General features: G+C 43.3%; 1 protein-coding gene across 1 annotated transcript in view; it reads left to right on the forward strand.

Annotated features, from left to right (window-relative positions):
- Positions 1 to 13,120, forward strand: part of LOC139406947 (prolyl endopeptidase-like) — a 51,304-nt gene that overhangs the window by 6,998 nt on the left and 31,186 nt on the right. Inside the window, exons 5-8 of the mRNA XM_071150135.1 lie at positions 469 to 678; positions 1,789 to 1,910; positions 2,184 to 2,289; positions 8,347 to 8,538. Coding sequence (XP_071006236.1) covers positions 469 to 678; positions 1,789 to 1,910; positions 2,184 to 2,289; positions 8,347 to 8,538 — 630 coding nt within the window. The remainder of the gene's footprint in view (positions 1 to 468; positions 679 to 1,788; positions 1,911 to 2,183; positions 2,290 to 8,346; positions 8,539 to 13,120) is intronic.

Raw genomic sequence — 13,120 nt, forward strand, 5'->3', positions numbered from 1 at the left:
AATTCCACAAATGTAATTTTAACAAGGCACACTCTTAATTGAAATGCGTTCCAGGTGACGACCTCATGAAGCTGGTTGAGAGAGTGCCAAGTCTGCAAAGCTGACATCAAGGCAAAGGGTGGCTACTTTGAAGATAAAAAAAAAAAGATACAAATACTTTGATTTAACACTTTTTTGTTTACTACATGATTCCATATGTTTCATAGTGTTGATATCTTCACTATTATTCTACATTGTAGAAGTAAAGAAACCCTGTAATGAGTAGGTGTGTCCAAACTTCTGACTGGTACTGTATGTCGAGAGAACTTCACCTGTCGACCAAATTTTGTCTGTGGACCATACGTCGGGGAATCCTGGCATAGGTTAACTCATTGTGACCCTGCTTTCCAGTGTCTCCTGTTATGTCTTCACTACAAAAGTCTTACTTGGTTAAATAAAGGCTTTAAATCAGGTTCTGTCAATCCTCAGGCTATGCGTTCTCGGAGGATGGCGAATACCTGGCGTATGGTACCAGCGCCAGCGGCTCGGACTGGGTGGAGATGCACTTCCTGCAGGTGGAGGGGGCTGTCGCCCTCAAGGACAAACTAGAGAGGGTTAAGTTCAGCTGCATGTCCTGGACCCACGACGGCAAGGGCCTCTTCTACAACTCTTACCCCATGCAGGAGGGCAAGAGCGACGGTGAGCATCTTGGCTACGTAGACGCACACTGAACAAAAATATAAACGCAACATGTAAAGTGTGGGTCCCATGTATCTTGACTTGAAATTGAAGATCGCAGAAATGTTCAAAATGCACAAAGCCAATTTCTCTCCATTTTTATGCACAAATTAGTTTACATCCCAGTTAGTGAGCATTTATCCTTTGCCAAGGTAATCCATCCACCTGAGAAGCTGATTTAAACAGCACCTTGTGTTGGGACAATAAAAGGCCACTAAAATGTGGGAGCATGCAATTGGTATGCTGACTGCAGTAATGTCCACCCAAGCTGTTGCCAGAGACTTGAATGTTCATTTCTCTACCATAAGCCGCCTCCGTTTTTTTGTTTGGCAGTACATCCAACTGGCCTTACAATCGCAGACCACTTGTATGGCCTCGTGTGGGCGCGCGATTTGCTGATGTCAACGTTGTGAACAGAGTGCCCCGCGGTGGGGGTATGGGCAGGCGTAAGCTACAGACAATGAACACAATTGCATTTTAGTGATGACAATTTAAATGCACGGAGATACGCAACAAAGTCCTAAGGCTCATTGTCTTACCATTCATTCGCAGTCATCAACTCATGACTCAGCATTATAATGCACGGCCCCATGTCGGAAGGATCTGTACACAACTCCTGGAAGCTGAAAATGTCACATTTCTTCCTTTGGCTGCATAATCACCAGATGTCGATCCAGAGAATCCCAAACATGCTCAATAGGTCACGTGTACGACAGCGTGTTCCAGTTCCCGTTAATATCCAGCAACTTTGCACAGCATTTGAAGAGGAGTGGGCCACAATCAACAGCCTGATCAACTCTATGGGAAGGAGATGTCACGCTGCATGAAGTAAATGGTCACACTAGATACTGACTGGTTTTCTGATCCAAGCCTCAATCTGTGATCTGTGAACAACAGATGCGTATCTGTATTCCCAGTCGTGATTAGGGCCTAATTAATTATTTTCAATTGACTGATTTCCTTACAAGAACTGTAACTCAGTAAAATCGTTGCGTGTTTTATAATATGTTAGGGATCTCCCATTGCCACAATGGGGCAGACATGGTACATTAACGTCTCTCTCTCCTCTAGGCACGGAGACGTCCACCAACCTGCACCAGAAGCTCTACTTTCACGTGCTGGGGACCCCCCAGTCCCAGGACTGCCTATGTGCTGAGTTCTCCGACCACCCCAAGTGGATGAGCGGTGTCGAGGTAGGATGGAGTCACTATTACTTAAACGCTCCTCAACAGACAGGTGGGTGCTTGACTTGGTTCTAAGCTTTAATAGGCACTGAAGCAGAAATGACATTATTTGAGTAATGTCGTTATCTTTAATGTAAGTAATATTTTCTGTTCATTTCACATCTATGCCAATCCTTTTCCCCTCTACACACAATTTTGCTGTTAGCAATTTCTCTGGTATTTTATTTGGGTTAGCGGAAGACTTTTGTGGTCAGAGTGCTTGACCAGTGTCGCTCTCTCCAGGTGTCCGATGACGGACGCTATGTGCTGCTGTCCATCAGGGAGGGCTGTGACCCGGTCAACCGGCTGTGGTACTGCGACCTCCAAACCACTCCTCAGGGCATCACAGGTACCCCTTAATAATCACAAGTACCCTCGCCCAAAACGATGGTTCCCCGGAAGCTTTCTGTAGCTTCCTTAACCAACAATGCAGTTCAAGAAATAGTTATGAAAATATTTACTAAATAAAACTAAAGTACATTTTTTAAATAAAAAGTAACAATACAATAACAACGAGGCTATATACATGGGGTACTGGTACAGAGTCGTGCGGGGGTACAGGTTAGTTGAGGTCATTTGTACATGTAGGTAGGGGTGAAGTGACTATGCATAGATAATAAACAGCGAGTAGCAGCAGCGTAAAAAAACGGGTCAATGCAAATAGTCTGGGTAGCAATTTGATTAATTGTTTATCAGTCTTATGGCTTCAGGATAGAAGCTGTTAAGGAGCCTGCTTTCCATGTGGTAGCAGAGAGAACAGTCTATGACTAGGGCCTCTGGAGTCTTTGACAATTTTTAGGGCCTTCCTCTGACACCGCCTGGTATATAGGTCCTGAATGGCAGGAAGGTTGGCCCCAGTGATGTACTTGGCCGTACGCACTACCCTCTGTAGCACCTTGTAGTCAGATGCCGAGCAGTGTCACCATACCAGGCGGTGATGCGACCGGTCAGGATGCTCTCTGATGCAGCTGTAGAACTTTTTTAGGATCTGGGGACACACGCCAAATCTTTTCAGTCTCCTGAGGGGGAAAATGAGTTTTCGTGCCCTCTTCACAACTGTCTGGGTGTGTTTGGACTAGAGGTCGACCGATTAATCGGAATGGCCGATTAATTAGGGACGATTTCAAGTTTTCATAACAATCGGAAATCGGTATTTTTTATACCTTTTTATTTGACTAGGCAAGTCAGTTAAGAACACATTCTTATTTTCAATGACTGCCTATAAACTGTGGGTTAACTGCCTTGTTCAGGGGCAGAACGACAGATTTTCACCGTGTCAGCTCAGGGGTTCCAATCTTGCAACCGCACAGTTAACTAGTCCAACGCTTTAACCATTGCACTCCATGAGTAGGCAGCCTGTTAGGCAAATGCAGTAGAAGCCAAGGTAAATTGCTAGCTAGCATTAAACTTATAAAAACAATCAATCATAATCACTAGATATAACTACTAATCCAGTTTAGCAGGCAATATTAACCAGGTGAAATTGTGTCATTTCTCTTGAGTTCATTGCACGTAGAGTCAGGGTAAATGCAACAGTTTGGGCTGCCTGGCTCATTGCGAACTAATTTGCCAGAATTGTATGTAATTATGACATACATTAATGGTTGTGCAATGTAACAAGAATATTTAGACTTAGGGATGCCACCCGTTAGATAAAATACCGAACGGTTCCGTATTTCACTGAAATAATAAACGTTTTGTTTTAAAAATGATAGTTTCCGGATTCGATCATATTAATGACCAAAGGCTCGTATTTCTGTGTGTTATAATTAAGTCTGATTTGATAGAGCAGTCTGACTGAGCAGCAGCAGGCCCGTAATCATTCATTCAAACAGCACTTTCGTGCATTTTGCCAGCAGCTCTTCGCAAGCACAGTGCTGTTTATGACTTCAAGCCTATCCGCCTAATGGCTGGTGTAACCCATGTTAAATGGCTAGCTAGTTTAGCTGGGTGTGCGCTAATACTGTTTCAAACGTCACTCGCTTTTAGATTTGTAGTAGTTATTCCCCTTGCGCTGCAAGGGCCGTGGCTTTTGTGGAGCGATGGGTAACGATGCTTCGAGTGTGGCTGTTGTCGACGTGTTCCTGGTTCGAGCCCAGGTAGGGGCGAGGAGGGGGACGGAAGCTATACTGTTACACTGGCAATACAATAGTGCCTATAAGTCAAAGGTATATAAAATACAAATGGTATAGAGAGAGAGAGAGAGAGTCCTATAAATACTATATTAACTACAACCTAAAACCTCTTACCTTCGATTATTGAAGTCTCATGTTAAAATGAAGCACCAACTTTCATATGTTCTCATGTTCTGAGCAAGGAACTTAAACGTTATCTTTTTTACATGGCACACATTTTTACATGGCACATATTACTTTCTTCTCCAACACTTTGTTTTTGCATTATTTAAACCAAATTTAACATGTTTCATTATTTATTTGAGGCTAAATTGATTTTATTGATGTTTTATATTAAGTTAAAATAAGTGTTAATTCAGTATTGTTGTAATTGTACCCATTACAAATAAAAAAAAAATGGCAGATTAATCGGTATCGGCTTTTTTGGTCCTCCAATAATCGGTGTCGGCGTTGAAAAATCATCGGTCGACCTCTAGTTTGGACCATTATAGTTGTTGGTGATGTGGACACCAAGGAACTTAACTCTCGACCGGCTCCACTGCTTCCACATTGATGTGAATGGGAGTGTATTCGGCTTTCCTTTTCCTGTAGTACACCATCAGCTCCTTCGTCTTACTCACGTTGAGGGAGAGGTTGTTGTCCTGACACCAGGTCTCTGACCACCTCCCTATAGGCTGTCTCATTGTTGTCGGTGATCAGGTCTGTTGTGTAGTTAGTAAATGTAATGATGGTGTTGGAGTTGTGCTTGGCCACGCAGTCGTGGGTGAATAGGGAGGACAGGAGAGAACTAAGCACGCACCCCTGAGGGTCTCCAGTGTTGAGGATCAACATGGCAGATGTGTTCTTGCCTACCCTTACCACCTGGGGGCGGCCCGTCACAGGGAAGTGTTTAGTCCTAGGATCCTTAGCTTAGTGATGAGCTTTGTGGGCACTGTGGTGTTGAACACTGAGCTGCAGTCAATGAACCGCACACTTACATAGGTGTTGCTTTTGTCCATGTGGGAAAGAGCAGTGTGGAGTGAGATTGGCCCTGCGACCTTGTGAATGTTGTCCTGTTTTAAAGGTCTTGCTCACATCAGCTACGAAGAGCTTGATCACGCAGTCATCCAGAACAGCTAGGGCTCTCATGCATGCTTCAGTGTTGTTTACCTCGAAGCTAGCATAAAAGGCATTTAGCTCGTCTGATAGGCTTACGGCACTGGGCAGCTCACGACTGTGCTTCCCTTTGTCCCTTTCCCAGCCACTTCTGATGAGCGTCAGAGCCGGTGTAGTAGGATTGATGTTTTGCCTGTTTGATGGTTTGTCTGAGGGCATAGTGGGTTTTCTTAAAAGCGTCCGGATTAGTGTCCCGCTCCTTGAAAGCAGCAGCTCTAGCCTTTAGCTCGGTGCGGATGTTGCCTGTAATCCACGGCTTCTGGTTGGGATATGTATGTACGATCACTGTGGGGACGACGTCTTTGATCTGCCTATTGATGAAGCCGGCGACTGAGGTGATATACTCCTCAATGCAATTGGATGAATCCTGGAACATACTCCAGTCTGTGCTAGCAAAACACTCCTGTAGCTTAGATTCCGCATCATCTGATCACTTCCATATTGAGCGAGTCGCTAGTACTTCCTGCTTTAGTTTTTGTTTGTCTGCAACAGGAATCGGGAGGATAGAATTATGTTCAGATTTGCCAAATGGAGGGCGCGGGAGAGCTTTGTATACATCTCTAATTAGCAGCCTCTGTGTTAGTGATGGCTGTTTAATAGTCTGATGGCCTTGAGATATAAGCTGTTTTTCAGTCTCTGTCCCAGCTGTACTGACCTCACCTTCTGGATGATGGCGGGGTGAACAGGCAGTGGCCTTCCTGTGACATCGGGTACTGTAGGTGTCCTGGAGAGTGGGTAGTTTGCCCCCGGTCATGCGTTGTCCAGACCGCACCACCCTCTTGTGAGCCTTGTGGTTGTGGGCGGTGTAGTTGCCGTACTAGGCGGTGATACAGCCCGACAGGATGCTCTCAATTGTGCATCTGTAAAAGTGTGAGGGTTTTGGGTGACGAGCCAAATTTCTTCGGGCTCCTGAGATTGAAGAGGAGTGGTTGTGCCGTCACCACACTGTCTGTGTGGGTGGACCATTTCAGTTTGTCAGTGATATGTACGCAGAGGAACTTAACTTTCCACCTTCTCCACTGCTGTCCTGTCTGTGGATAGGGGGTGCTCCATCTGCTGTTTCCTGAAGTCCACAATCATCTTAGTTTTGTTGATGAGTGAGGTTATTTTCCTGACACCACACTCCCAGAGCCCTCCCCTCCTCCCTGCAGGCTGTCTCGTTGTTGGTAGTCAAGCCTACTCCTTTTGTGTCGTCTGAGTTGTAGGCGTGCATGGCCATGCAGTCATGGGTGAACAGGAATTACAGGAGGGGGCTGAGCATGCACCCTTGTGGGGCCTCAGTGTTGAGGATCAGCGAAGTGGAGATGTTGTTTCCTAGCTTCACCACCTGGGGGTGGCCCGTTAGGAAGTCCAGGACCTAATACCCAGGGCCTCGAGCTTAATGATGTGCTTGGAGGGTACTATGGTGTTGAATGCTGAGCTATAGTCAATGAACAGCATTCTTACATAGGTATTGCTCTTGTCCAGATGGGATAGGACAGTGCAATGCAGGAATGTCCACCCAAGCTGTTACCAGAGAATTGAATGTTAATTTCTCTACAATAAGCTGCCTCCAACGTCGTTTTAGAGAATTTGGCGATACGTCCAACCGGCCTCACAACCTCTGACCTCGTGTAACCACGCCAGCCCAGGACCTTCACATCTGGCTTCTTTACCTGCGGGATTGTGTAAGACCAGCCACCTGGACATTAGATGGGGAGTATTGGGGAGTATTTCTGTCTGTAATAAAGCCCTTTTGTAGTGAAACATTTATTCTGATTGGCGGGGCCTGGCTCCGTGGTGGGTGGGCCCTGCTCCCAAGTGGGTGGCCCAATTCTCTCACAGGCCCACCCATGGTTGCACCCCTGCCCAGTCACTCAATCATTTGAACTTTTTTGCTATTTTTATATTGGGACATAAAACTAAAACTGAGTTGGCACACAGGTGGCTAAGCTCCTTTTTGTCCCCCTCGTGGAGCCGGGCCCGCAAGCAGATCTGTTTTATATCATGTGCTTTCTCATTTGCTTGCATACCGACACTTCTTGGCTAAATTGTAACCATGAAGCGGCCATGGTGTGCATAGCCTGTGGGGCTCAGCCAGGACTGTTGCTTTTGGAACTGAATTAAAACATTTTAACAATGTGATTTAACCTATTTGAAGTTTGGAAAATAGATGGCAAAAATTGTTAAATGCTTGTAAAACTGCTTACGAGGTCCCCATTGACCGCTGGCAAGCTACCAGACATGCAGGTTTCTGCTAAGGTGCAACCTTTGGTAGGTTGATGACAGCGTCGGTCTGCTATACAGGGTTCTTACAGGGAACATGAAATTATCAAAATAATTTGCTCGTGGTTCACGCAGCTCAAACTCCATTGGACTTGAAACAGCGATAGAAATCTAACAGTACAACAAAAATACATTTTAAAATGTCCTTTTCATTTTAAACTTCAGTGGTGCAGCTAGTGCTATGAACCAAAACATGAATCTTGAGGCGACGGGTGGAGGGGGTGTAAAATGCAATCTGACATACTGTGTTTATTTTAATCATTGAAAGTGACAAATTACCCAATGGATCATGATAATTTTCTAGTAAAAAAAAAAAGAAGAGCATTAGGCTAAAGCATAGGCTGCTGATGTGAATAATTGTCAGCAAACATTTTAATTTGAAGTCAATCTACATGGTTGGGAATTTATTTTGGACTAATTGGTTAATTATGTTAGATTCAGGCCTGGACAATTCCATTCCTCCGGGGCCTGATTTGATTTGGTGTCACTTTTCCCCCATCCCTAGCAAACGCACCTGATTTTAAAGCAATTGCAATTTTTAACTGAATATGTTTAGTTGAGTATTGGAGTCAGGTGTGTTAGCTGGGGCAAAAGTGTGACGCCAATCAGGCCCCCTGAAGACTGGAGGGTCCCGGGCCTGCATCATGGTATGCACACGTGACAATTAATTCACACATGGTGTGATGGTCGACATGCTAAAAAAAATATATATATATATTCTTAATTTGAGCTCAATGGGAAAACCTGGTTAAATGGGCAAAATCCATCCATAAGCAGATCTTTTGATTGGCCCTCTGTGTGCATCGCATTAGATCACTCATTGTATCCCCTTGTATCTCTTTCTTCTCCAGGCCTGTTGCCGTGGGTGAAGCTGATAGACAACTTTGATGCGGAGTACGAGTACGTGACCAATGAGGGCACAGTGTTCACCTTCAAGACCAACCTAGAGGCCCCGCGCTACCGCCTCATCAACATAAACTTTGCCCAGCCTGCCCAGGCCAACTGGAAGGAGCTTATCCCCCAGCACGACAAGGACGTCATCGGTAGGTCACAGACAATGAAAAGACAGTTTTACGCAAATAATATACTTTATACAGAAGCTAGACAAAAATATATACTAAAGAGGAAAAAATTATTTCCATTCACTGCTTGCTACTACCAACAAGTGATCTTTAAAAGGCAGCCTAATGAAGATGTTTTGATTAGGTCGAAGGAATTGTCCGTAGAGCTCCGAGACAGGATTGTGTTGAGGCACTGATCTGGTGAAGGGTACCAAAACATTTCTGCAGCATTGAAGGTCCCCAAGGTCACAGTGGCCTCCATAATTATTAAAAGGAAGAAGTTTGGAAACACCAAGACTCTTCATAGAGCTGGCTGCCCGGCCAAACTGAGCAATCGGGGGAGAAGGGACTTGGTCAGGGAGGTGACCAAGAACCCGATGGTCACTCTGACAGAGCTCTAGAGTTCCAATGTGGGGATGGGAGAACCTTCCAGAAGAACAACTATCTCTGCAACTATCTCAGAGGTTGACCGATTAATCGGAATTGCCGATTAATTAGGGCCGATTTCAAGTTTTCATAACAATCGGAAATCGGTATTTTTGGGCGCCGATTTGCCGATGAGGGGAAAAAAAAGGCTTAGCCTTTTGTTAATCCACCTGTCTCAGATTTTGAAATTATACTTTACAGCGAAAGCAATACAAGCGTTTGTGTAAGTTTATCGATTGCTCGACAAACCAATAAGTACACTTAGCATCAGGTAACTTGGTCACGAAAATCAGAAAAGCAATCAAATTAATCGTTTACCTTTGATCTTCAGATGTTTTCACTCACGAGACTCCTAGTTAGACAACAAATGTTCCTTTTGTTCCATAAAGATATTTTTTGTATCCAAATACCTCCGTTAGTTTGGTGCGTTATGCCCAGGAATCCACCGGAAAGAGCGGTCACGACAACGCAGACAAAAATTGCAAATTATATCCATAATGTCCACAGAAACATGTCAGACGTTTTTTATAATCAATCCTCAGGGTGTTTTTCAAATATCTATTCGATAATATATCAACCGGGACAGTTGGCTTTTCACTAGGACCGGGAGTAACAATGGCTGCCTTTCTCTTTTGTGCACAATTCACTCTGAGAGCCCCCACCTATCCACTTACGCAATGTGGTCGTTCACGCTCATTCTTCAAAATAAAAGCCTGAAACTATGTCTGAAGACTGACACCTTGAGGAAGCGATAGGAAAAGGAATCTGGTTGATATCCCTTTAAATGGCGCAATGGGAGGCTATGGAACATGATTTTGTCAAAATAGAAGCCACTTCCAGGTTTGATTTTTCTCAGGGTTTCGCCTGCAATATCAGTTCTGTTTTACTCACAGACAATATTTTGACAGTTTTGGAAACTTTAGTGTTTTCTATCCTAATCTGTCAATTATATGCATATTCTGGTCCTGAGAAATAGGCCGTTTACTTTGGGAACGTTATTTTTCCAAACATAAAAATAGTGCCCCCTAGCTTCAAGAGGTTAACTGACTTGTTCAGGGGCAGAACGACAGATTTTCACCTTGTCAGCTCGGGGCACCCAATCTTGCAACCTTACAGTTAACTAGTCCAACGCAATAACGACCTGCCTCTCTCTCGTATCACTCCACAAGGAGACTGCCTGTTACGCGAATGCAGTAAGCCAAGGTAAGTTGCTAGCTAGCATTAAACTTATCTTATAAAAAATAATCAATCATAATCACTAGTTAACTACACATGGTTGATGATATTACTAGATATTATCTAGCGTGTCCTGCGTTGCATATAATCTGATTGAGCATACAAGTAAGTATCTAAGTATCTGACTGAGCGGTGGTAGGCAGAAGCAGGCACGTAAACATTCATTCAAACAGCACTTTAGTGCGTTTTGCCAGCAGCTCTTCGTTGTGCGTCAAGCATTGCGCTGTTTATGACTTCAAGCCTATCAACTCCCGAGATTAGGATGGTGTAACCGAAGTGAAATGGCTAGCTAGTTAGCGCGCGCTAACTAGAGGGACGGAAGCTATACTGTTACACTGGCAATACTAAAGTGCCTAAGAACATCCAATAGTCAAAGGTTAATGAAATACAAATGGTATAGAGGGAAATAGTCCTATAATTCCTATAATAACTACAACCTAAAACTTCTTACCTGGGAATATTGAAGACTCATGTTAAAAGGAACCACCAGCTTTTATATGTTCTGAGCAAGGAACTGAAACGTTAGCTTTCTTAAATAGCACATATTGCACTTTTACGTTCTTCTCCAACACTTTGTTTTTGCATTATTTAAACCAAATTGAACATGTTTCATTATTTACTTGAGGTTCAAATAAGGATAAATTATATTGAGGCTAAATTATATTAAGTTAAAATAAGTGTTCATTCAGTATTGTTGTAATTGTCATTATTACAACAAAAACATTTTTAAATCGGCCAATTTTTATATTTTTTGGTCCTCCAATTATTGGTGTTGAAAAATCATAATCGGTCGACCTCTAAAAGAGAAACAATATTCTCTGGTCTGATGACACTAATATTGAACTCTTTGGCCTGAATGCCAAGCATTCTGGAAGAACCTGGCACCATCCCTACAGTGAAGCATGGTGGTGGCAGCATAATGCTGTGGGGATGTTTTTCAACTGCAGGGACTGGGAGACGAGGGAATTGTTAACGGAGCAAAGTAAAGAGGTATTTGATGAAAACCTGCTACAGAGTGCTCAGGACCTCAGACTTGGGCGAAGGTTCGCCTTCCAACAGGACATTGACCCTAACTACACAGCCAAGACAACGCAGGAGTGCCTTCAGGATATGTCTGAATGTCCTTGAGTGGCCCAGCCAGAGCCTGGACTTGAACGCAATCGAACACCTCTGGAAAGACCTGAAAATAACTGTGTAGCAACGCTCCCCATACAACCGGACAGCGCTTGTGAGGATCTGAGAAGACGAATGGGAGAAACTCCCCGAATACAGATGTGCCAAGCTTGTAGCGTCATGACCAAGAAGACTCTGTAATCGCTGCCAAAGGTGCTTCAACAAAGTACTGAGTAAAGAGTCTGAATAATTTTGTAAATATCAGTTTTTTTATTGGGGGGGGGGGGGGGATTTAATCCAATGTAGAATAAAGCTTTAATTTAACAATGTTGAAAAAGTCAAGGGGTCTGAATACTTATCGAATGCACTTTAGGTTTTTACCAAACACTTTTTGGCTGCAGCCAACAGTGATGACACATAACTTTAAAAAAAAATAATCATAAATATTTGTATAGTGTTTTCAATACATCATAAAATATTAAAATAAAAGTACTAACAAAGACCGGATGAAGGAGAATTTTAAATAATACATTAAAAGCATCTTTATAAGTGTGTCTTCAGCACGGTTTTAAGAGGCACTGAATCTTCAAGTCTGATCTCCTCTAGCAGATCATTCCAAAGTCTAAGGGTCCTAATGGCAAATGCCCAGTCTCCTTTAGTTTTCAATCTAGACTTTGGAATGATCTACAGAGCCCTGGGTCATAGCGGGCCTTCGTGTACTTATTGCTGTCTTTGGCTGTAGCATCAGTGTTTTCTACGATAGCTCTGTGTGTTATATATATCACACACACACCCTATACGATTCAAGTTTGGGGGTTTTTCATTATTTTTGCTATTTTCTACATTATAGAATAATAGTGAAGACATCAGAACGATTAAATAACACATGGAATCATGTAGGAACCAAAAACATGTTAAACAAATCAAAATATATGTTATATTTGAGATTCTTCAAAGTAGCCAGCTGTTGCCTTGATGACAGCTTTGCACACTCTTGGAATTCTCTAAACCAGCCTCATGAGGTAGTCACCTGGAATGAATTTCAATGAACAGGTGTGCCTTAAGTTAATTTGTGGAATTTCTTTCCTTAATGCATTTTAGCCAATCAGTTTTGTTGTGACAAAGTAGGTGGGGTATATAGAATATAGCCCTATTTGGTGAAATATCAAGTCCATATTATGGCAAGAACGGCTCAAGTAAGCAAAGAGAAATGACAGTCCATTACTTTAAGACATGAAGGTCAGTCAATACAGAAAATATCAAGAACTTTGAAAGATTCTTCAAGTGCAGTCGTAAAAACCATCAAGCGCGATGATGAAACTGGACATAGGAAAGGAAGAGGACCGCCACATGAAAGGAAGTCCCAAAGTTATCTCTGCTGCAGAGGATAAGTTCATTAGAGTTACCAGCCTCAGAAATGGCAGCCCAAATAATTGCTTCACAGAGTTCAAGTAACAGACACATCTCAACATCAACTGTTCAGAGGAGACTGGGTGAATCAGGCCGTCATGGTCGAATTGCTGCAAAGAAACCACTACTAGAAGAAGAGACTTGCTTGGGCCAAGAAACATGAGCAATGAACATTAGACTGGTGTAAATCTGTCCTTTTGGTCTGAGTCCGAATTCGATTTTTACATTCCAACTGCCATGTCTTTGTGAGACGTAGTGTAGGTGAATGGATGCTCTCCGCATGTGTGGTTCCCACTGTGAAGCATGGAGGAGGTGCTGTGATTGTGTGGGGGTGCTTTGCTGTTGACGCTGTCTGTGATTTATTGAGAATTCAAGGCAC

Source organism: Oncorhynchus clarkii, chromosome 4, assembly GCF_045791955.1.
Source record: "Oncorhynchus clarkii lewisi isolate Uvic-CL-2024 chromosome 4, UVic_Ocla_1.0, whole genome shotgun sequence".
NCBI lineage: Eukaryota > Metazoa > Chordata > Actinopteri > Salmoniformes > Salmonidae > Oncorhynchus > Oncorhynchus clarkii.